Raw genomic sequence first — 24,821 nt, 5'->3', positions numbered from 1 at the left:
TAATATAATAATTGTAGCCAATTATTATAATATAATAATTGGCAACAAACTGTGCTAAAGTGACGTCTTCGAGGTCGTTGGGCCTTTTTTCATATTTGTCAAACCAGTTTTCTTTCCATACATCTGTGTAATCATCATTCATAGCCTCTAATTCCTTAATAGTTTTTCTTATTCGTTGTCGTTCAGTAGGATGAACAGTTGGTATATAAGCAGTTGTAATAGATGACTTAGCCATGGGTTCACGTAACAAAAACCAAGCAGCTTCTTGTGCCGACATCTCAACGGAATTGAGTACGTCGACACTCATTTTTCTCGTAATTTGTACAATATCGAATTCTGGATTTTCGTCCATTATCTGAATGATTTGACGTTGCAAATTACTGATTCCTCTATTATGTTTGTTCACGTACTCAACAACGTAAGCAGCACAAGTGTACTCTTCTTGAATAATTTGAAAGTCCGTATTAGATTGCAGATGATAAAAAACGAATGGGTTGAATGGATTATTCCATTTTTCTGATGGCATTCGGCGGTAAAAAAGTTTTGGTCGATTGATACCTGCACGAATGACGTTGTAATAATATTCATCAGAAGAAATGTTATTGTTTGTATAGAAATCTTCAAAATTTATATAGTTTATATTTTCCAAATTTAATCGTAGCATTTTGTAATGTTGTTTATATTTTTTGAAATTTTCTTGTGAGAAATCTGGATCAGTAGGTAGCATTGGTATCAATCTTATTGTTTTACATGTTGGCATGAATAGAGCTACAAATCTGCAATTATCCTTTTTATTTGGGTCCATTTTTTTATAGCACGTGAAAGTGTTGTGACGTCGGCCAATTCGCAGCCAAACTTTTTCGATTCTAAAAAGACAAATAATACTTTAAATTCAAATCAGAACGCAGAACGTAGAAAACCATACACTGCATTTGGACCCATTACCATGACTAGTGTCGATAACTTACCGACAGCTGCTAATCCGTTTGACCGTAGAGAGTTGTTACCCCGCGGTACCGACTATCGTATGGTAACCGACTACCGTGTGGTAAATGAGAAATTATCCAAAGAGGATAAATAAATCGAATAATCAACAAATCGTGCTGCGTAACATCGCACTTACAATATACACATATATTATTAATTTACTAACATTTATTACTATTATACCCGTTAGATAAAGTCATTACATAAGTGCCTTATATAATCTCTCTGCTACGAGTAAATTTAGAAATTTAGACAATCATATTATTCATACATATAAAACACATTTTATTTTAGTATTAGAAAAACGCACTCTTTCTACAGAAATCAATATTAATAGAAACCATGACAACTGCCTCTCAGTAATAGAAACCATGATCAGCCTCCTCCTAATACCGATACACTTACCTCCTTAGATCTCCTGCTCTCCTGATACCTTCCTCGCCTTTCGGACCCCACATCTTCCTTAATTTTGCAATTAGAAAAATAATGTAAAATACTAAAATCATGTAAAAGCTCTCACCTACATTTTAGCATCGAAACCGCAACGAAATTTATAATAATTATTTTATATTAAAAAACAAAGCTATATTATTCTTCATGCGTATAAGAAAGAGGCGTACAGAGTAGAAGGCGATGATAGTCAACGCCGGTAACACCGCTTTTGTATTCTGAAACCGATAAGTACAAGACTATACATCCGGCAGTAACCGTATATCCTTTGTAATACGATGTCCCGAAGCGCACGTCATCTCTTTGTAATATGCTATCTGCGTATAGCTACGAACTCGCTCTCAAGCCTTAAAATGTCATCAAGCGGCGGCGGCGGCGGCTCAAAAAACTGTTTGTATATTTTATATCACGATTCAATAACGTTTATACTTCATATATACTACGGCTGAAATCAAGAACCAAGCATGATGCAACGGAAGATGAGTTCATCCGACTCATAGTCCCGCCACTAGAATAACGACGACCAACCATAACAAGCCTACGTCACAAGCAGCCATTGCAGTATCCATGGCAACACCAATGCCGAACCAGCTCCGCCTACACCCACCACCACCTACTCACTGCCGGTCGCACTGAATCAGACAGTGCGGCAGTCCTCAACTAGAGCTCGAACTGAGCAGTCACTTTATAATTTTCGCTTGAATAAATTTCACAGTATTCTTTAACCTTTTTAATCCTTGAGTTTCATTTTCGAGTATTAAAACTTAGAATTATTACGCTATTTTTTCGTTTGCTTACTCCTACAAAATAAATAGCCTTACGACTATTTAATACGATTCCATCCAATTGGCAAAATAAGTATAATACAGGATTATACTTATAAAATCGAAGAGCGGATATACCGGCTTGAAGAAGAAGTCCATTCTACGGCTTTCTTACCCGGGACTCCTGACCCGGCACTTTCAAACATCCTCAGGAGTGGTGACAGCAGCCCTAAGCAGCCAAGCATAATATATTTTCCTTGCAACAGCGCCAGCCCTTTGTAGGACTTGTAAAACTGCCTTGACCGTGGAACAGTTAGGTCTCATTTCTTACCACCAAAAGTTAAGTATTTTGAGATTTCTAAATATATTTTCGGCATTTCAAAAAAAAAACTTAGCTTCTCACGCGGAGACGTAACAGTGTGCTTGTGAGTCTGAAGTTTAATATTTCCGAATGCCTCTGAAGCAGATACGGAAACTAGTTCTTCAATCATCTGAATGACGTCTTCGTTGTTACTTTGTAGATCTGTAGGTGTGTTATCGAGCCATAAAAGAATATGAGCATGAGGGCTGCCTCGATGTTGAAATTCAATTCTTTTAAAATAATCGGCGACTCTATATTTACCGAATGAATTTCCCTTTTTTGCTTGCAAAACGGTCAATAAACAATGGACTAATTTATTGAAGTAAATTGCACATGTAACAGCGTCATCATTTACAAGTTTTGCTTTTTGTATGTAATTAGTATTTACTAATAAAACTCATCTGAAATATTTTCTCCGTTATTTTTCAATTTATACAAAAGTTTTAGGAGATCATTCCAATCGGTTTCATTTGCACTCAATGTCATAAAAGCAGTTGGTGCTCCCCGTTGTCTGATCATTGCAAAAAGATCTTTTTTGCGATCAGCCCAATACCAAGCTGAATTCGATATGCGACGAAGGAAAGCAAGATTAGTTTCAATGCAATCGTGAATGAAACCTTCAGATTGTACCTGTTCTTTCGTAACATTAGTGTCAAAACCAACGCGTTTAAAAGCAATAGAAACACTATCTCTGATCCGTTGTCTCATTATTTTTGTGGCCATGTATAAAAGATGTTCTGGATCTGCGCCTCGACGATCTGTACGACGTAGTTCGTTTGTAGCTTGCATAAATGAAGTTGCTGTAATACCCTCTTTGTAAGTTCGAAATTGTCCAATGTAAATCGTAGGAAATGAAAGCTCTTCTGCATGTTCATCAAATAAAATGCTAATTGGTCGTTGACTTTCACCAGGTGCCATATGCAAAAATTTATCGTCAAACCACCTCATATTTTCTTGTTGTTCTTTGACTTCATCGTACATCAAAGTTTGTTGTTGTGCCGTGACGTTATCTTCTATTGGTATATGTTCACTGACATCATCAATCGCGATTTCAGGAGCAGGTTGACGAAAAAATCTTCGTTGATGGTTATATTGTAATGAACATAAAACGGTGTAGTTATCAAGTATTGTAACCATTTTCGAACATTTTTTTTGTTAATAAGGCCGTGAACATAACTAGTTTTATGGATCAATTTTTTTTTATATGCACATAAAAGCAATGGTCATCGTCAATATTTCTAGGTAAGTAGGTGACCATAGTATTAACGTCAACAGGAACATTAATTATATGTCCATAAATACCGTATTGGCCATGGACATGCCATAGTCGTAGTATTTGCATGAAGGGTATTCTTGGTGAAATTAGTCGCTGAGAAACAATATCTAACTTTGGTAAATGAGCAGGTATTGTCGGTTATGAAAAACCGTTATATGTTGACAATATTGGTATTTTCTTTTTGTCCAACGCTGATTTACAAGTAGATCACACCTTTACCGTATTACCTGTCTGGTAAAGCTGAAATAAAAATTATAAAATCAATCATCATAAATGTTTCAATAGCAATTAAAAATAAAAAAGGAACTTGGTTCCAATATTCTGTGCTAAATACATTACCGACAAGATCTTTTCCAAAATATCATTGTGTATTTCAGAAGTTGTTTTTAAATCGTTGTTTCACCACAGCCTGTCACATACAGCACACGATATTCCAAATGTATTTTTTGTAAAAATTTTATAAAAATGTAGATGTCCTTGTGCATGTTTATAATAATTTGTCTAACTCTGAATCGAAAGATCAGGAATTGCAGAAATATCATTTTCATGTGCTTGATGGCAAACTTCATCACTCATGTCATTCCCATGGTTTTCACAGTAGACACTAGCATTTATTACATTCTGTGTAATAACATCTTGTACTGTGATATATGGCGTAAAATGTAAATTTTGTAGATGTAGGTGCATAAAATTTAGTGAATCAGTAACGTTATAGTGGCAAAAAGTTAATATTTCAGTGTTAGTTCTAATGTCAGTATATTGCAGATGAACGCATATGTTTTGATTATAAACTCTCGAAAAAAGGTATAAGCAATCCATGTCTCCATATTCAGTATCGCTATGCAATATCTGGCTTGTGAAGAGAGGGTCTCAAAATCGAAATCATTACCGTGCTTGCCTTTTCCTTTAGTTTCATAGTTTGTACCTCTTCTTTTTCGTTTTTTTTAACATGTAACCTAAGTAATCAAATTTTTTCACTACCTCTATCTCCTTCTCTTCCCAGAAAAAACTTTCTTTCTTTTTTCTCGTTCCCCCATTTTTGAATACCATTATCTTTGACTTTTCCGTGTTTAGTTCTAGACCTTTCCTCTCTACTATCTTTTTGAATTTTTTTCGCATCTGCTTTAACCTTGTCGCGTTGTTTGCCACCATCACTAGGTCGTCCGCATATGAAATTGACCAGAATTTCTTTTTTCCTAATACTACCCCACCTTTCTGTACTTTACTTAGTTCTTTTTCTGTGTTCGCCATCGCTACATTGAAGAGAGTCGGGCTTAAAGGGCACCGTTGTCTTACCCCTTTGTACATATCGTATCCTCCTATCATTTCCTCTCCTATTTTGACTTCGCTCCTGGTCCCTTTGTACAGCTCTTTTACCCTCTTTCTTATTCTGCCACCTATTCTTAGCTTTCTCGTCATTTTTCAGACCTCTCTTCTATTTACTTGGTTGAAAGCTGCTCTCATATCTGCAAAAAACGCATATACATTCCCTCCTTTCTTATGTAATTCATTTTCTATTGCCTTGATCAGAATAAAAATAGCATTTGCTGTCCCTCTCCCTTTTCTGAAACCCATTTGCGTGTCGTCCAGTAATTCCCTTCCGTCTAATTCCTTTTCCAACTTTTTTCTTATTATTTCTGCATATAGTTTATACCCCGTGTCCCTGAGTTTTATCCCTCTTTAGTTCTTTGCATCCTTTATCTTTCCTTTCTTGAAGAGCGGTGTTATCACTCCTATTTTTCATTCTTCTGGAACTTTTCCCCCTTTTCATATTTTATTCAGTATATCAGTTATCTCCCCTATTACCTGTTCTCCCCCATGTATCCTCATTTTGTAGACCATCTGCTCCTGGTGCTTTTCCCTTCTTCATCTTGCCAATTGCCTTCCACACTTCGTATTCGGATATGTTTTCCTTGTTCTCCTCTCTATCTCCTTTCTCATCTTCTCCTTGTGTACTTACTCCCAACTCATCCTCTATCTATTTTCCCAGTTGATCTCTAAAGTGAGCTAACCAATTCTCTTTCTGTATTTTACTACCGCATCTTGTCCTTTTTTTTCTTCTCCTGCATTTTACCACTTCCCAGAATTTTCTCTCGGTTTTGTTATCTCCTGCCTCTTTTATCCTTTTTCCTATTTCTTCCTCCTTCTTTCTTCTTACAAATACTCCCCATTCTCTTTTTGCTTTGATGTACTCATTCCTTCCTGATCCCAACTTAATCGCTTTGCCCAGCTTCCTTACCTCTGCTTTCTTAAGTCTGCATTCTTCATCCCACCAGGTGTTTCTCTTTCTTTTCCTGCCGCCTCCCTTTCTCTTTCTGACTGCTTTTTCTAGTTTTCTTTTCAGTTCCGTCCATTCTGTTTCCTTTTCGCCCTTGATTAATTCTTTTCGGAATTGGCCTTTTGATTCCATATTGTTCTTTCCTTAATTCTGTCTTCCTCTTCTTCCTTTCCCCGGGTTGATTGACCCGTCTCTATTTCTGTTGCGTTGTGGTCCGATTTCAGCGTGTAAACGATATTTTACTCACCCCTCTTTTTTATTTCCTCATTTGTCATCACATAATCTATCACTGAGCATCCTGCTCCTCCTATGTACATGTATTCTCCCGTTTCGTCCCCTTCAGTATTTCCATTCAATATACTGAATCCCATCTCTTTTGTTTTTTCAAGTAGTTCTTTCCTTTCTCTATTCTGCTTTTAATCTTTCGATTCCCTGTTCTCTTCGTTGCCTTCTTTGTCAATTCCGCCTCCTTCATATCCCGTTCTTGCGTTCATATCTCCACACCATATCAGTTCCTCGCCCCTGGCGTTCTCCGCCATCCCCTCTATATCTTTAAAGTTTTCTTGTTTTTCCTCTCGCATGTATGTGGTACCTAATCACCATGTATCTGCTTTTTCTAGTATTTTTGCCCCTATAAATTCGTTTGTCTTTTCTTCCATCTACTCTATTCTCTCTGTTATTACCGCCGTCACTATTCCTCTTTTCATTCTACCTCTTTCTCCCCCTTTATTCGCATTTCTGACCTTGAATTCGCAACCTCCCAATTTCTTTTCCCAGAATTTTTCTTCTTTGTCTTTTAGCCATGTTTCCTGCAGAACTTCTCTCTGAACTTCTCTCTGAACTTCTCTCTTTTCTTTTGAGCCCTGTGTCCTCTTTGACTTTTAAGCTGTCCTCTAATTTTCTTTGTTTCAGGATATTCCCTATTCTTCCTCCCCCTCTTCCTCCTCCTCTTTTCCCTCCTCTCAGTGTACCTGCGCTTTTTGAATTTCCCGCCTCTTCTATCGAATTCACTATACTCGGTTGCGGCGTTCTAAATCCCTGTTCCTCTGTTCCTGTTCCGTATTCCGTTCCGTGGATTATTTCCTGCACCTCGGTATTCGTCATGTTCATCGTTCCTGTCCTGTTCTCTCTATCTCTATCTCTCTCACTCTCCTTCCTAACCTCTTAACCCTGAATCTTTCTTTCTCACTCCTCTATCTCACTTTTTTGACCCGTTTTTTCGCAAATTTTTTATACCCGTCTCTGATGGACTCCTCCTTTTCCCGCCTATTCCCTCTCTCCTTCTCTTCTAATACCCTCTCTACAGCTTCTTAATCTTACACACCACTCTACACACTTCCTCTCACAATACAATCCAATATGGTACTCCGAAATCCAACAAAACCGCACAGAATGGTACAATTTGTTAAATTTTCTTACATTTTATTACACTTTATTACATTCTTTATTTCCACTAAGGACTAATTTAAGAGTTGTGCATATGTAGCAATTTTCATTTTTTTCCTTGCTCTCATCGTAACGTTAAAAGTCAAAATTATTACTAAGCCGTAATAATTATCAGCCGTGAAAAAATCGTGTCGACAACGTGCAAGCTAGTCGCGCGAACCGAAAATCTGGGGTTCTCAAAAGAAAATTTATAGTTTACTAAGATTTGTGCAAAATCTCTGCGGAAATCGATGCACAGATTTCTGCACATTATTTTCCTAAGGGGTTAGCTCAATTTCTAACAATTTTTGCAATAGTCCAGCTTCTATATATTGCTTTATAATAAATTGCTTAAAAATAAACTATGATATAAAAAAAGTTGATAATTTTGATATAGCCTCACTTTAATCAATAAATTTTACTTATATTTTATATTAGGTCATTGGTATTTATTTTTCTAGAAGATTTTTTATAATTGACTTAGAAATGCGAGATTTTAAAAATGTGTTGTTATACAGGGTGTTTCATTTTAATCCGACCACGACAAAAAACCATGGAAAAACTAATTTTAACGAAAAATGACCTTAACAAAAGTTGAAGGGGGTAAAGGGGGCCATCGAATGACACAAACACCTTTGACCTTGAACTCGATTTTCAAGGTCATTTGAGGGTAATTGTGATTTTTTTTAATAGGAACCTCTATTTTAGACCTTGGAATCGGATAGAGCGGAAAAAATTACGTCGCAAAGGATATTTTAAGTTTGCTTTGGTGACCTTGAGAAAGTCAATTCAAGGTCAAATAACAAAAAATCTGCTAAACAGCTGTTTGTCTGGTTTTATTTTACTGATGTTGAAAGATGACCTTGACAAAAGTTGAAGGGAGCCAAATGGGCCATCTAATGACACCAACACCTTTGACCTTGAACTCGATTTTCAAGGTCATTTGAAGGTCATTGTATTTTTTTAACGGGAACCCCTATTTTTGACCTTGGAATACGGAGCAGCGGAAAAAATTACGTCGGAAATGAAATTTCAAGTTTGCCTAGTGACCTTGAGAAGGTCAATTCAAGGTCAAATAAGAAGTATCAGCCTAAGATTGTTTTCCTTTCAATTTTTTCGTAGAATTATCATTTTGTTATTGTAATAAACATTAAGAGAATAATTGACTTAAAATGTGATAATGCTTTGCTGACTTCAAAGCCATTTTGTAACGTCAAAAGTGCAAAAATGCAATATCAAATGATATGTGGAGTCCATATTTATATCCTAACTTTAGTGTTGCCCAGGAACAACGACGTGGACGTAATAGGATTGTGTTCCCTTTGGGGTACTTGATTAGAGTGAGTCTCCTTGCCTCTCACTTTTATTATGTACAGATTTGAATGTAGGTGCCCAAAGACACCACCATTTTTTTGGATTCTATTCAGTTCTTGGGATGTTTTCGTAAGCGAATTTTTATCCTATCTTTAGCATTACTTAGCTCAACAAGGGCAACTAGCACGGGTTAGAGAACGTCGTAATGACAATGAAGATGATCTTCGTGTAATGGTCGTTTTAGCAATGGTTCATTTGAATCCCCACGTTAGTACCCGTGAAATTCAAAAGCAAAGTGGTATACCTATGGCTACTGCTTGGAGTCAACGTTATCATCCATATCATATTACTTTGACTCAGGATCTCACACCTGCTGATATGAGGTTAAGGCTACAGTTTTGCCAATGGGCACGACAAATGATTGCTAATGATCGTCCCTTTTTTCAAGACGTAATGTTTTCTGATGAAGCAAAATTCAAAAGCAATGGAGAGCTTAACCGACACAACTGTCATTATTGGTCGAATGTTAATCCACATTGGTACAGGCAGATAGATAACCAAAATCGTTGGAGTCTTGATGTTTGGTGTGGAATTGTTAACGGATACCTTGTAGGCCCATACTTTTTCGATGAAAATGTAAATGGCCATAATTTTTTACAGTTCCTGAGAGAACGTCTTCCAGTACTTCTTGAAGAAGTAGATTTATACACAAGAGCAAGAATGTGGATTCAATTAGATGGAGCTTCTGCGCACTATGCTCGAATAGTTAGACAATGTCTTAATCAAAATTACCGTGACAGGTGGATTGGACGCACTGGACGTGGAGATTTGGGTGTTCGATGGCCACCGAGATCTCCAGATATTACATCACCCGATTTCTATTTGTGGGGGTATTTGAAAGATGTTGTTTATGAACATGAAACTACAACAAGGGAAGATATGATCCACAGAATTCAAACCGCTTGTGAAAACATCCCAAGAGCTGTATTACTCAGAACAGTAGAACATTTTCAGCAGCGAATTGAATTGTATATCCAACAAAATGGTGGTGTCTTTGAGCACCTGCGTTGAATTTTGAGCAAAAGTGAGAGGCAAGGGGACTCACTCTAATCAAGCACCCTAAAGGGAACACAATCCTATTACGTCCACGTCGTTATTCCTGAGTAACGCTAAAGTTAGGATATAAATATGGACTTCACATAACATTTGATATTGCATTTTTGCACTTTTGACCTTACAAAATGGCTTTAAAGTCAGCAAAGCATAATCACATTTTAAGTCAATTATTCTCTTAATGTTTATTACAATAAGAAAATGATAATTCTACGAAAAAATTGAAAGGAAAACAATCTTAGGCTGATACTTCTTATTTGACCAGCTGTTTAGCAGATTTTTTGTTATTTGACCTTGAATTGACCTTCTCAAGGTCACTATAGCAAACTTAAAATATCCTTTGCGACGTAATTTTTTCCGCTCTATCCGATTCCAAGGTCTAAAATAGAGGTTCCTATTAAAAAAAAATCACAATTACCCTCAAATGACCTTGAAAATCGAGTTCAAGGTCAAAGGTGTTTGTGTCATTCGATGTCCCCCTTTACCCCCTTCAACTTTTGTTAAGGTCATTTTTCGTTAAAATTAGTTTTTCCATGGTTTTTTGTCGTGGTCGGATTAAAATGAAACACCCTGTATGTTATTAATATAGTTGCTTGGCAAAGTTATAAAAAATCCAAGTTTAGAAATTAATCATTTTATATCAACAATTAAAATCGTAATTAGAAGTAGATTTAAAAATTTTTAAATTAAACAATAAAAAATACAAATTAAAATTATGGAGTTAGCAAACGAAGCAAGCAGGGGGATACCCCTCCTAGTACGAACTAAAATATTAATTACCTTATCAGAAAACGCAGAATCTCTAGATGAGATACCAATTACAGGAATGTGATAAAATCCACTTGTGTATGACACAGCTGCAGGTGATAATTCTCCTACAGGAGGATGTGACACTATAATTGCATATACTTTTTGAGCTATAAGAAACTTGCAAACATTCAAAGCGGTTCGAATAGGATTAGAATCCATCGCTATAACAACATGGCCATAAGTCACTCCTTTATTCACATACTGAGAAGCAAAATTTAAGTTCTGTAAACAAAAAAATAAATAATTGCAGTGCCTTATATATTATTATCTAGCTATCAAGTTAATGCATTAGAATTATTAAAATTATAAAAAAATAAAAAAACCGCTGCTAATTCATTGGCACATAGCTGCCTCCAACTAAATTAAAAAAGAAATCACCTTTTTCAATTTATCTGCCGAACAAAACGGTCGAATCCCTGGACCAAACGAGGAAAAGTAGGTAGTTTTATTATGATGATTGAAAAAAACCCAAAATAGTGTTTTTCGAAAATAAAAAAAATGGCCATTAAAAAAAATAGTTAAGAAAATAAAAAATGACTTTTTTTCCCAAATGCAGAATCGAAAAATAGATATGCATGTCAAATTTTATTGATATTGACGAAGTAGTTCCAGAAATATTACGGTATATATACACACATCCACCCGCGCACACACACACGCATCCATACGGACATTTTCTAAAAACACTTGATTTGAACTTCTAACACAACAAAAAGTATTTTCTAGAAGTTTTGACGAAACTCAAAATTTTACTATTACAAAGCTTCCTCTAGAAGGAAGCAAAAGATTAGAAACAGTCGAAACTGATTATGATACTCTCTAACCAGCATACTAAATTGCAATCAGATTTTTAAGAAATTAATTGAAACTAAAGCATCTTAAACTGAACTGTACACACGGATGCAAAAAATAATCGAAGCTCAGGCAAAAGAATCTACGCGACTCGAAAATTTAATAAAACGAAACCTTGGCTTTTCGGAATCAACGACAGATATTGCCAAACGCGTAAAAATAGCAACGCCAAAATTCGATCGCCGAGCAACGAGCCTAACGGGGGCCTGTATTCTTGTGCGTTTTCGATGCATACAAATATGCACGAATCAGTGTCGCAGTACAGCGTTAGCTTGCCGAGCTTCTCCAAATACGAAAATAGTTTCAAGCGGGCCAGAATTGTCGTGTAGGCTGCTATAACTACGTTCGTATATGGAGTAGACTCTACAGCATCGTCTATGTACTGCCAGCTCGTGTACATTACCTCCTCGTTGACCAGCAGGAGACTCAAGACCTCTTCATCCTTGACAGTTAGAAGTTTAAAGAGGTCTTCACGCTCCTTGACGATCACCGTCTGTTTTAAATTATCGCGCTGTCCGAACTTGCCCCAGAACAAGTTTAGACAGAGCTTTGTAACAGTGCGCAGGCCAGGGTTTTTCGCGATTTTTTCCAGATCGAGCGATATCCCATCATTCTCGCGATACTCGCGAACGTAAGGCGCTTTCGATTCCGCGTCAATGCACCAAGCTGGAAACCCCGATGCTTCCTGATTCAATCGCAAGAAAGTGTCGATTTAGCCAGCGAAAAGTCGTCCTTCACCTATGAGCGGATCGTACTCGGTCATACTATACTGCCATATGACGAATATTTCAGTTATAGTATAGCCGAGTTCGATGGCTGTTCGCAGCTCATCTGCCACCCAGGTTCCGCTGAACTCTCGCTGACGCGCATCCGGGTGGCAACAATCGCTCTGCCGCATCTCTTCGCAGCATGTACGACACAGTGCGAAGAGAAGCTTGCCGTGCATTTTTATCGGGACAAGTGGCTGATACAATTTTCTCGGCGGTAAAACCTTACATTTTACCAGCCCGATTTATGGCCGAAAAATTGTTGAGATTGCCACCCGTCAGCTTTAGATTCCTCGCCGACTAAACCTTTGGATGACCGAGCGGAAATCTACCTGGTTTACAAATGTAAGGATAGAGCAAGCATATATCTGTATACAGAATACGCTCGCCTGGCATCGTAAACTACGACGAAATTTTCGGCCCATCCGCCGAAGAACGCGTCACGAGGATTAAGCGTTATTTTGCTGATGAGCGGATGCTCCGACACGTACTTGGCGATTTCGGGGTTTTCACGCTTGAGTCTGCAAACTCGCACTCCTAAATTTCGCGCGTCTCGTAACTGAGCTGTTGGATTTGCGCGATTTTAGCGCGTGTAATCTTGAGCAACGCGTCGAAAGTACGACCCCAGGCATTCGGCTTGTTGCGATTGTTTTAGAAACATTCAGGGCAGCCATGCGTGTAGCAGCCTTGGTATTCAAAAACAATGGGATTTTCTGCTGGATTGGTAGGTGGTAAGAATCCGTCGACCAAAAATCCCTCGGGAAGCCGATATTCGCGCACTCTGCCTGCATGCACGATTTCGCGACCGATCTCTCGCTCGCACTGCAGCAGTCACTCGACGACTTAATACAGCGTTCGCTGCACGCATCTCGCTGTGCCACAGCAAGAACTGAACTTTTTGTGTCCATATCGGATGCACAGTATTTTCTGACCATTCAGTATGATGCTTGGCGCGCAATTTATTTTACGTTCGACAAGCCGTCGTAAAACAAATTGCGCATCGTACCCTCGTGCGTTGTGCGCGATGCATATTATATTTTCAAAGCCCGTTTTCTCGCGTATTACAAGCTGTAGCAGCTGACCAACGGGATCTTCGGTAAATACATGCTCGCGCACACCGCACGAGGGACACCATTCTAAAATGTCGTCAGAACACTCCGTGCAGACTTGCTGTGCAACGGAGATATTCGGGACGTGCATCTTTATGATTTCATCGCCTCGATACGATGCTTCTTGCATCGTTGCCAGATCGAATAAACACAAAGATATTTTTTCGCTGAAGCGTCATTTTTTTCGGCTGTATAAAACAGTGTTGATTATAACCGTGTGTCGACTTCCAATGTCGACACCAATTTCTGCCGCACTCGTGCTTACCGCGCTTCCAATTCACACTTTTGCAGCAGGTAAGACTGTTGGAAGTAGTGGATGAATAAGTGAGGCAGATTTATTATTGATAATAATAATAGTAGTTTATTGATAGAGTGGCTTGAGAGCCAGTCGTAGTCGGCAGTGCGTCCGCTCACATCGGAGTCTTACAGGCAAGAGAGAGAGAGTATGGCAGTGTCGCATAATCTGACTCCAAGGAGATGAGTATACAGTATAGTATGCGCTTAGAGTATATACGCGAGGCATGCGCACTATATTACCAAATCGTCGTCAACCAGTAGATGGCGCGACGAGTACCGTTTTAAGTATTACGACTGTATAAATTCACATATTACAACAAATACAAATCTACAGCACATCGCACAATCGCTTGTGTTTCGCTTTGTATGATCCCGCAACCGAGACGCTATGCTCGTTGCATACCAAGTATCCGGACGATTGGTCGGTAAATGAGATCAGTAGTTCATTCTATCGGCCTGGTTGATGTATCAGAGAGCAAATGACTGCGTTAGCGCAGCGGAGCTCTTTAGATGCCCAGGGCTATTCTTCTCTCCCGTGCTTTATATACGTACGCCATCTACCTGCGCTCAGGTGGATAATTGAGACGGGGGGCCCACTTGGTAGATAAGAGAGCAACGGATAACTTGCCAATATCGGCAAGTTACCGACCATGTGGCGCTTGTTTCAACTATGTAATAATTCACCTGAGCGAAGGTAGATGGCGTACGTATATAAAGCACGGGAGAGAAGAATAGCCCTGGGCATCTAAAGAGCTCCACTGCGCTAACGGAGTCATTTGCTCTCTGATACATCAACCAGGCCGATAGAATGAACTACTGATCTCATTTACCGACCAATAGTCCGGATACTTGGTATGCAACGAGCATAGCGCTCTCGTAAGGTTATCGGAAGGATTATCCCTCTCTGTAAATAGAATATAAATTTGCGATCCTCTGTACATCATGCACAAATATATATATATATATATATATATATATATATATATATATATATATATATATATATTATCTTTTCTAACTAAAGCGACATTTCGCCACATGCGACACTTCGCCACAAATTTCAGATTTATGTTTTTTAGGCCATTTAGTGTATGTCGGTGCTGCTGTTGGGGTTTTAGGTGGAAGGGTGCCAACTATGATGCGTTGCTCTAGACCCCGGTCGACCAACACGGTACTAGAACCAACGCGGCTGCAGTGCTACCGGTACTACACCGAGTCGGTGCTGTTAGGGTTTTAGGTTATTTTTAGATACCTTGAGAGTTCAATTATAAACCCAAGGTCAGCCCGAGTTGACCCGGTGGGTTTTGGATATGGAAGGATGCCAACTATGATGCGTTGCTCTAGAGCGTTGGTCTAGACCCCGGTAAATTTATCATTTGTGGCGAAGTGTCGCATGTGGCGAAATGTCACTGTGGTGAAATGTCTTGTGGCGAAATGTCGCATGTGGCGAAATGTCACTGTGGCGAAGTGTCGTATGTGGTGAAATGTCTGTAGGTGAAATGTCGCGTGGTGAAATGTCCTTAGGCGAAGTGTCGGTAACCCGATTTCATCCACCTCCCACTTCTCCGGTTTACTCTTTCATGGACGGGACTGTTGATCCCTGCCTTGACTAAGCCGGTAATATATAGATGTGGACGTGAGATAGTGGTTCCTCTCGAAGCATCTTTTAATTGCGCAGACCATGTAGCGTAGTGTTGGATGATCCTTGGTCATTCACTACAATCGTTGGGTGTGTTTATATCTTCCTTAACAACTACTTGGGCACAGAACTTACAAGCAGTTCGCAGCTAACATGAACCGGACTGTTTCGTTGATGCGTTTCGTTAATTATATTTTGTATGATTTTTACGTTTCGTGTCCAACCTTTGTGTTTGTCACTTATGAACGTACGGAAAAATCGTCCTAACTCACTATGTACTCTTTCGACAATGTTGCTTTGCGGATGTCGAATTGACGAGTATACTACTTTGATATTTTCGCTTTTTAAAATATTTACATATTTTTCGCTTGTAAACTTTGTTCCGTGATCGCTTATTATCGCTTGTGGTTTACCGTAGGTTGGTATGTAATCTTCTGTATTTTTTTTTTATTACGGTATTTGTCGTCGCGCGTTGGAGCGGGTAGAATACCACGTATTTACTAAAGACATCTATCAAGTGGCGCAGAAGCGCCACGAAGGCGAGGTTTAAAAGTAGACGAAGCCGCGGCGCCCTCGCTACTAGATACTTCTATGTTGAGGTTCGCATTTTTCATTACAAATAAATGCATTACTTTGTTGTCTCTAATATATTTTGACTTATATCATGTTTTATTATGCCTAACTATGATTTTCAACAAAAATATTGATAGAAACAGCTACCTTTAATATAACACACGAGTGTGTCATTCACAAAATGCTTAGATCAAATCAAAAAATGTTAGGACCGTTAAGTTAGCCGAAACAAATGTTATGACCGTGAAGTTGGCCGCACAGCTATATACAGATGGATATTGCTTTCTCATCGGTTTTCTGCATGCTCGCTCACATGTAGTTTTTAGTGTCTAGGTGTACAAATAATTCGAGGGCGGTGTCTAGATGTACGGGGTGGCGGATGACGAGGTCTAGGTGGTAGGCTCGTGGTTTTTTGTGTCTAGGTGTAGAAATAATTCAAAGGCGGTGTCTAGGTGTACAGGGTGGCCGATGACGAGGTCTATGTAGATCGCACTTGGTTTTCGGTGTCTAGATGTAGAAATCATTCGAGGGTAGTGTACCAGAATAATCAGTGATTTCATTTTAGTGATAAAAATGTTACAAAAAAGCCATGGTCGAAAGGTGCTAAGTATCGTTCATCATATAATGATGAATACTTACGTATCATTATATGCATGTAAATTACATAATGTAACACAATAACATATTTTTTGTTTACAATGAAATTACAGATAAAAAAGAACTGAGATCTATAAAAAAAGTCAAGTTTATTACCATAGTATGTCAATCATAACATAGCAAAAAAAAATTATTGGGTTTCATTAAGGAATCAGTCGACTAATTGCTAATTTAAACTTAACATATATTGATCAATTACAAACAACACTCAAGATACTACGGTACGTTGTCCGTCGCAAGGCCGCCTTTTCTGAGCGAATAATAAATTTTGCAATTATTAACGCGTGTGATTTTGTTTATAAGGCAAGAATCGGAAAAGAAGAATTTTCAGACTTACAGAGAACTGCAAGGCTCGTCGGCCGACATCGCGGCCCAAGGGGAGAGCGCGCTGATTGGCCGCAAGCGGCGAGCTGGTCCAAGCGCGCGGTTCGCCAGTGAACCTCGGGCCGACCGCAAGAAAGGACGTGCGCGAGGTGTGCGATTTCGTGGGGGATTTTTAAGTGTCGTGTGTGGAGGGAGAGAGAGAGAATGTTGCAAGCTTTACTTGCAGTGCATTTTGTATTCGCGGGCAACCCGGCTGCATCGCACGGAGTCGTCTTTGTACCGACGGCTAACATCCGTCGACGACTCCAGCATCATCGAGGGATCTTATTATAATATAATAATTGTTGGTAAATTTACTACAAATTTAGTATAATATTCGTTCCAAAATAGTAAAATCACAATTTAGTGTAGTAATTTTACAACTTGCAAAATATATTCCATAATTTTCTACTCTGAGAATAGTAGCTCTACAATACCTCTTTTTACCAGGTACATCTCATTTATTCTACAATAAATAATAAGTTGCTTCAATAAGTAAATAAGTTTAAATAATTTTAATAATTAATAAATTGAAATATAACAATAGCAGCAACTTATTTTATTTTTTGGTAGCGCTAATATAACATCAACAATAGTTAATATATTATAGAAATTAATAAATCAAAATATCAATAACCAAAATAATTACAATTTAATTTTGATACAAATATATGCCTTTAATGGTACAATATATTAAGCATTTTAACAGATTTATTAATTAAATAAACTTTACTAAATTATATTATCTTTAACATTTACTTTTTTATAATAATTGTATTGACGATAAATTATGTATCTTAACTATTTGAACAATATTAAATAAGTAAGCGTACGAAACTTATAATTTTCTTCCTTAATATACGCATATATTGTCAATAACACAATTGCGGGCTTCTTTCGATATGCTATCTAATTTTTCAATATATTCTGACATTAAGATTATTATGTATTATAGTATTAACATTTTATGCATATTTCGTATATTTTAGAATCTTATTTCTTAATTATTTTAATCATTTACTACTTTTAACTTTAAACTGTTGCATATTTGATACGATTTATTATACTTGATTATTACAACTATTAAATTTATATTTAACTCTAATTATATTTTAAGATGAACAGTTAAATTTAGTTTTAAAAAAATGTAGGTAATTATATTTATTTAATCATTGTTATATTGAAAAAATGACAGTTTTAACCCTGTTAAACGCAAAGTGTATTATTAATAAGCTAATAAACTCGGATTGAAATCTAATTTTTTTTCTTGGTCTACATGATCACACACAGACAAACACACACACGCACACGCCACGCCACGCACACGCGCACACACTCACAGACGAAATCAAAAATAAAATTTTTACTTCCAGTAGACGGTGTCAAAATCACCTCCCGGATAGTGAGACATGGTCTATGATACAACGCACTTAGTATACAACAAAAAAATTAAAAGAAAATTTTTACTTTTGCAGGTCTGGCCAAAAATTTAATTAGTTGTTTGCCATACAAACAGGACAAATAAATTATAAAGAATAAGTTTGAAAGCAGATACATTTTATAAAATTGTGATAGTGTATAAGAAAGCTTGATAGATGAAAAATGAATTGTGGTATGAGGTATGTGATTATATAAAAGTAATGAGAAATGACTATGTGTTTTCGAGGTTAAGAAAGTATTGCCTGGTTTTTTGTTTGAAGAGTGAAATAGAAGTAAAGTGCTGCTTAAAGGTGAAGGCAATGTGTTCCAGAGATATGCGGCGCTTATATGGAATGAGTTCCTTACGGCCTCCGTCGCGAAGGTCAAGATGTCCAGGGGTGCCACCGATGACGCAGTGCAACGTGAAAGTTAAATTAGGCAATGATGTAAGATGGCACTATTGTGTTAAATAGTTTTCTTAAGCAATAGGCCGTTATAGTATATTCCGATACAAGTGCGCAAAAGTATGATTCTGCGTGAGTGTGAGGTTCAAGTGACAATTATACAAGTACACTTTTATCTAAATATAATCTTGCTTGTATCGAAATATACTATTCTAGGTAGCGGTGGTATATCAATGCAGTTCGCGCCTAAAAAGGGTGATTTGCTTATCCCTTCTGATACCATCGATGTAACAAATTCCTGTATTCAATAGTCTTTGGAGTTGTCAGCCGATTATTCTATCGGCATTAGCACTCATCTTCGCGGAACAAGAATCGAGTTCCTCAAGGTGGCATTGACTGTAATTTGCAAGTCATCAGATCAGATGAGATACACTAGAATCTAAACAGAAACTAATGTCATTGACGTATAACGGAAATCATAGAGGTCCCAGAACGGATCCTTGTGGAACACCAATGTTAAGGGTTTAGAAGGTGTATTTTTCGTCGTTATCGCTAATAACGGCCTGTTTTCTTACCGCAAGGTAAGAGGCAAGCCAGTGGATGACTTGCTTAGAAAAGCCGAAGAAAGATAACTTTCTAAGGAGCTTGGCGTGACACACTGTGACAAACGCTTTGCTAAATTTAAGGAGGAGAAGAAGAGTGACCATCTTTTGGTTAACCCTAGTGAAAATATTGACGTGATTTCGTGATGTATTAAAATTATGTATTTCTTCGTGTAATTTTATTATGCAATTTGTGGCGTCAATTTGTTATCTATTGATTTCGAACGTTTCATCACATAATTTTATGACTTTTTTGAAAAATTAAAATATTTCTGCTTCCAGTAGTAAGTATTTAGAACTAAATATTTATGTAATTCAATAACATACTAAAATTACGAAAAAACATGTGAGCTGTCTAGGGACAGCCGATGAGAGCGAAGCTCTTGACTAATTAAATATTGATTTTATAGTGATTTTGGAAATGTAAACTGAATGAAAGAATACGCTTTATTTTTTAAAGTCTTATTTTTAATATGTACAAAGAATAATACAATTTAATGTATATGGATTTATTTATCATAGTTAATAATGGATACGATAGGTTTGTGGTAACTGAAATAACATGTATATGTTTCTGACTGTATATTATCAATAAATCTAGAGAAAACGGCATCGATGGTGGTGCCATAGTTAGTCGTCGATTGTGAAGGACATTGTTAAATGTCATTGTTGTTCATTGTTAAATTAAATTTGTCTATAAGAAATTTTTTTAACGGCTCCGATTTGTCATCTGCAAAATTAATATTAAAGTCTCCAGACAAAATAAGTGGAATTTTGTGCGTATCGCGTCCAAGTAGTGCTGCTCCTCCTTCTGTATATTGTAGAAGTGTACTGTGGATAAAGTAAATGATGTCCTCAATTTTTTGACTTGGTGAGATATAGATAGCTACCATGACTAGTTCAACATCATTTTGTAGTTTGTACGTTGCTGAACATATATCTCCAACAGTATTATGAGTTGTTGAAAAACCAGTACTATTATTAACCATTATTTCGATATTTGGTGTTGTTATATTTGTTATATCATTATTGTTTTGGTATATAGCAACACCACCTGCAGTTGTCGTAATAAATAAACCCTCAATTGTTGTTACCCGTGATAATGCAACATAAACCATATCCCGCAAGTGTGTTTTTTCATATTGATACACGATTTCATCGAACGTTCAGCCTTGTGACTTGTGTATGGTCATAGCACAAGCCGCAATGACAGGAAAGTGCGTACGTTTGTTAGTAACATTTTATCTCTTGTTAGTTGAATATTCAATTCGTAATTCAATTGGTACAGCAGCATTTGAAAGTTTCTCTTGTACAACTAACTGAGCAGCTTTCTTTCGTGCATATACTCCAATTTTCCGTGAGCTTTGGAATTCCAACCAAACTCTACAAATACTGTTGTCTTCTTTGAATTGTAAATGTACTAACTTCCCAATTGCTCCATTTACCAAGCCATCATTTACATTAATGTTTGTTGTAATGAGATATGGCTTACCTATAACGAAAGTAATCATGTATGGTAAGCTACCAGTATCAATGAGAGACATTGTGTGCAGCTTTTGTCTACAAGTAGCCTCTTGTTCAGCACTTTTAGCGCCAGTTATTGAATCTGTAGCTGTAGAAATATCTTTGTTCTGAGCTTGTTGTAAAATATAATTGTTGTAAGCAGTGACGTCGTTAACTCTCCAAAAGAGACGGATTCCATCTGGGCACAATCTCTCCGCTTCAGATTTTGTAAAAAATCTTGATTCAATAAATTGAAATTCATAATCTTGTAAGACCTCACCGTTGCCTATTTTTGTGAGTATGGAAGAAAATACAACATTAGCCTGCCTCATAACTTGTTTCAGTTCATAAAATTTTTATGAACTGAAACAAGTTATCTTGCACCGCAGATCTCCAATTAATATAACATCAATTCCGCCAAATGTAGTGTCACGATTTTCGGTAATTTGCTTCAAAAGTAAATCGATTTTCGACAAGAGTTGTGCACTAATCATACTCACTTCTTCAATAAGCAATACTCTGACATAGTTGAAAAGCGTTCTGTATAATTGTAAATTTTCATTGGATAATGGTAAAAATTTTGCAAGTGTTATTTTTAGCGCTGTGTGCACCGTGGTACCACCAATGTTTACAGCAGCTTTCCCGGTAGAAGCACATGCTATGTAAGCGTTGCAATAACCATCATTATCCGTATATCTATTATAAATTTCCATAATAAGTTTAGTGACAAAAGTTTTTCCGCAACCTGCAGGACCAGTGAAAAATATTTGAAATGGAGAGTCATCATGTGTCTGAAGATGATTAATAATGTGAAGTAATAGATCCTTTTGTTCTTTGTTTGTAGATCTCATGTACTGAATAAATTGTTGTCTATCCATGAAGTTCTCTCTTTTTTTTTGCAATAGCGACAAGTTTGCTGAGCGCAGCATCGCGAATATCAGCATTTACATCTGAATGCTGATTATGAATTAGTCGCTGATAAGAGTCTTGCTCAAATAAAATGTTAGCCTGATCGTATAATTCGTCATATTCTGCTTGTTCATCTTGTCTATGTAACTGTTTGCAAATTTCTATAGTTTTTTCAATGTGTAAATTAGATTCAAACTCTTGTTTGTGTTTCTTAATTAGATCAACGTTGTCTTCATATATTTATAGCAGAATTTGAATTATTGATAGAAGCGGGCAAAACATTAAACGACGATTTAAGCAAAGAAATGGAAAGCGCTGAAGACTAAAAAAAAGTACTAGTTGATAAAAGTAAAGATCGTGCAAATTGCTGAAGAGTGAAATCGAAACATTAGCAGTAACCCGAAAAAATTTGTGAAGTTTTGGTATTCCTTAAAAAACTTTAACGACAATGATACTTTCTCAGAAGACAAGTTTGATTTTCTGCAACAGTCCATGGTACAACATTCGCGAGCAAGTGAATATGTAGACAGTTTTGCCGCCCATGGCTAATAATTATCCGAAGGTGATAAAAGAACTCAAAACTAGGATTGGTGTAAAGGTTTGCTTATGGGTATTTATACATGCGCAAATTATTGAAACTAGCGATAACCACGTCCAGTTACCGAGCATTTACGATAAACTTAAGACACAATCACACTTGATTGATTCGCTAGGAGTCACGATGGACACATGTTCAGCAATGCTATTCCTCCTAGTAAAATTATCTTTACCAGCAGATATTCTTCGAGCGTAGTGGCGAATGGGCAATAGCGGCGCGGACGCTGAGGCGCATCTAAAAAGTGTCATGAAGTTCCTGGAAAAAAAAGTACAGAACAAGTTGTGGATTTAGATGGAAATAAAGGCACGGAGTCATCACGTGAACAGGCAGAGCCATCGATCGATAGAGCAGGGAAGAAGAACATGCAGAACTTGAAAGCTAACGGTGTTGACATCGCCCCTGAACTGCTTACAGTGAAGGATGCAAGCGTGATTCCTGCTTCAGCGTGTGCCTTTTGACAAATAACAACATAAAAACGCGAACTGTAAAAACACTAACCAATTCAAGCTCCATGCAAGACAGCCAAAGAAAAGCTCAAAACAGACAAAGGCAATCGGGAGCTCCCTGGAGCAGATACTTGCCAGACCGTAACCTGGGCATCTGTCAAGACATAACTTCCACGACACATAAAATTATTCGTAAGAAACAAAGTTGACATACGTATCTCTTATATTTTAAATATAAACTTTCAACTATTTTAAGACACTTAATATAATTATAAGATCATATCCGATAAAAGAGCGATAACTTTATTTCCATGACCTTTATCATTATTGCTAGAATAAAAACTGTAGGCACGCGATCCTCGTCAATTAAATTATGTAACTACTTATAAATAGTATTTAATTATATTCAATAGACAATCTACAAGACCATACTTTCACGAACTTGATCATTTTTTCATCAACAAGCTCCGTAGCTCTACTAGAAGGTTTAATCCTTCTTAATAATTATCATTCTGGAGCGCATATTACGATGGATGTCTGCTTAATAATTGTTTTTAAAGTTTGAAGAATACATATTGCGACAAAAATCGTAGCGTCTGACATAATTGAATAGTGTATGAAGATCTGGGCTGTTAAATTATTGCAAAAATAAACTTGACACGCTTGAAACAGAACTTTTAATTTTAAATGGAATTGTGTATGAACCTCAGAGTAAGCAATGTGGTCCCTGTCAAAGTTAAAAGGTATCAAGCACCGTAGCTCTACTAAAAGGTTTAATACATCTCAATAATAATCATTCTGGAGCGCATTTTACGATGGTTGTCTGTTACATAATTGTTTTTAATGTTTGAAGAATACATATTGCGACCAAAATCGTAGCGACCGTAACCGGACATTTCACCAAAAGACATTTAACCTAAAGACATTTCACCTAAAGACACTTCTCCTATGCGACATTTCACCTAAAGACACTTCTCCTATGCGACATTTCTCCAATAGCGACATTTCGCCAAAGCGACATTTCGCCAAAAATCGTGTGCGGTGTAATTACTAAGAAATCAGTTAATTATAACATGATAAACGCTTCGCGGAGCGCTTAACCACGGTTCAACGACTTTCTGCTGCAACAAAGCCAATGCTGTACCACCCCGAGCCGGTGCTGTTGGGATTTTAGATTATTCTGATATTGCTCTAGATCAATATAAAAACCATGGTCAGCCCGAGTTGACCAGCTGGGTTTTGAGTGTGGAAGGGCGCGAAGCGCCCTTCCACACTCATAACCCAGATGGGTCAACCAACTCGGTACTAGAACCATTGCGGTAACAGAGTCACTGCTGTACAACCCCGAGTCGGTGCTGTTAGGTTTTAGGTTACTTTTATATCATTGCTAGATCAATATAAAAACCATGGTCAGCCCGAGTTGACCCGCTGGGTTTTGAGTGTGGAAGAGCGCGAAGCGCACAACACACTCATAACCCAGAAAGGTCAACCAACTAGGTACTAGAACCATTGCGGTAACAAAGTCACTGCTGTACCAACCCGAGTCGGTGCTGTTGGGGTTTTAGGTTATTTTTGTTCGCATTGGAGAAGTGTCTTTAGGTGAAATGTCTTTAGGTGAAACGTCTTTTGGTGAAATGTCTTTAGGTGAAATGTCATGTAACCGCTCGAAGAATACATATTGCGACAAAAATAGTAGTGTCGAACATAACTGAATAGTGTATGAAGACCAGGAATGTAAATTTATTGCAAAAATAAACTTGACGCAAATGAAATAGAGCTTTTAACATTAAATAGAGTGGTGTATGAACTTATGAGTAAACAATGTGGTCCCTGGCAATGTCAAAAGGTTAACAAGCTCCGTAGCTCTTCTAGAAGGTGTAATCCATCTTAATAATAATCATTCTG

At 37.4% G+C, this 24,821-nt stretch overlaps 1 protein-coding gene across 9 annotated transcripts in view; it reads right to left on the bottom strand.

Moving 5' to 3' along the window:
• LOC100116847 (glutamate [NMDA] receptor subunit 1) overlaps nt 1–24,821 on the bottom strand; it is a 362,784-nt gene that overhangs the window by 281,886 nt on the left and 56,077 nt on the right. For all 9 annotated transcript variants that reach the window (XM_032602127.1, XM_031930196.1, XM_031930197.1 and 6 more), the window contains one exon: nt 10,749–11,000. In XM_032602127.1, the coding sequence (XP_032458018.1) occupies nt 10,749–11,000 (252 nt within the window). The remainder of the gene's footprint in view (nt 1–10,748; nt 11,001–24,821) is intronic.

Source organism: Nasonia vitripennis (assembly GCF_009193385.2).
Source record: "Nasonia vitripennis strain AsymCx chromosome 4 unlocalized genomic scaffold, Nvit_psr_1.1 chr4_random0010, whole genome shotgun sequence".
NCBI classification, from domain to species: Eukaryota; Metazoa; Arthropoda; class Insecta; order Hymenoptera; family Pteromalidae; genus Nasonia; species Nasonia vitripennis.
This window is presented reverse-complemented; position numbering and strand designations above follow the sequence as displayed.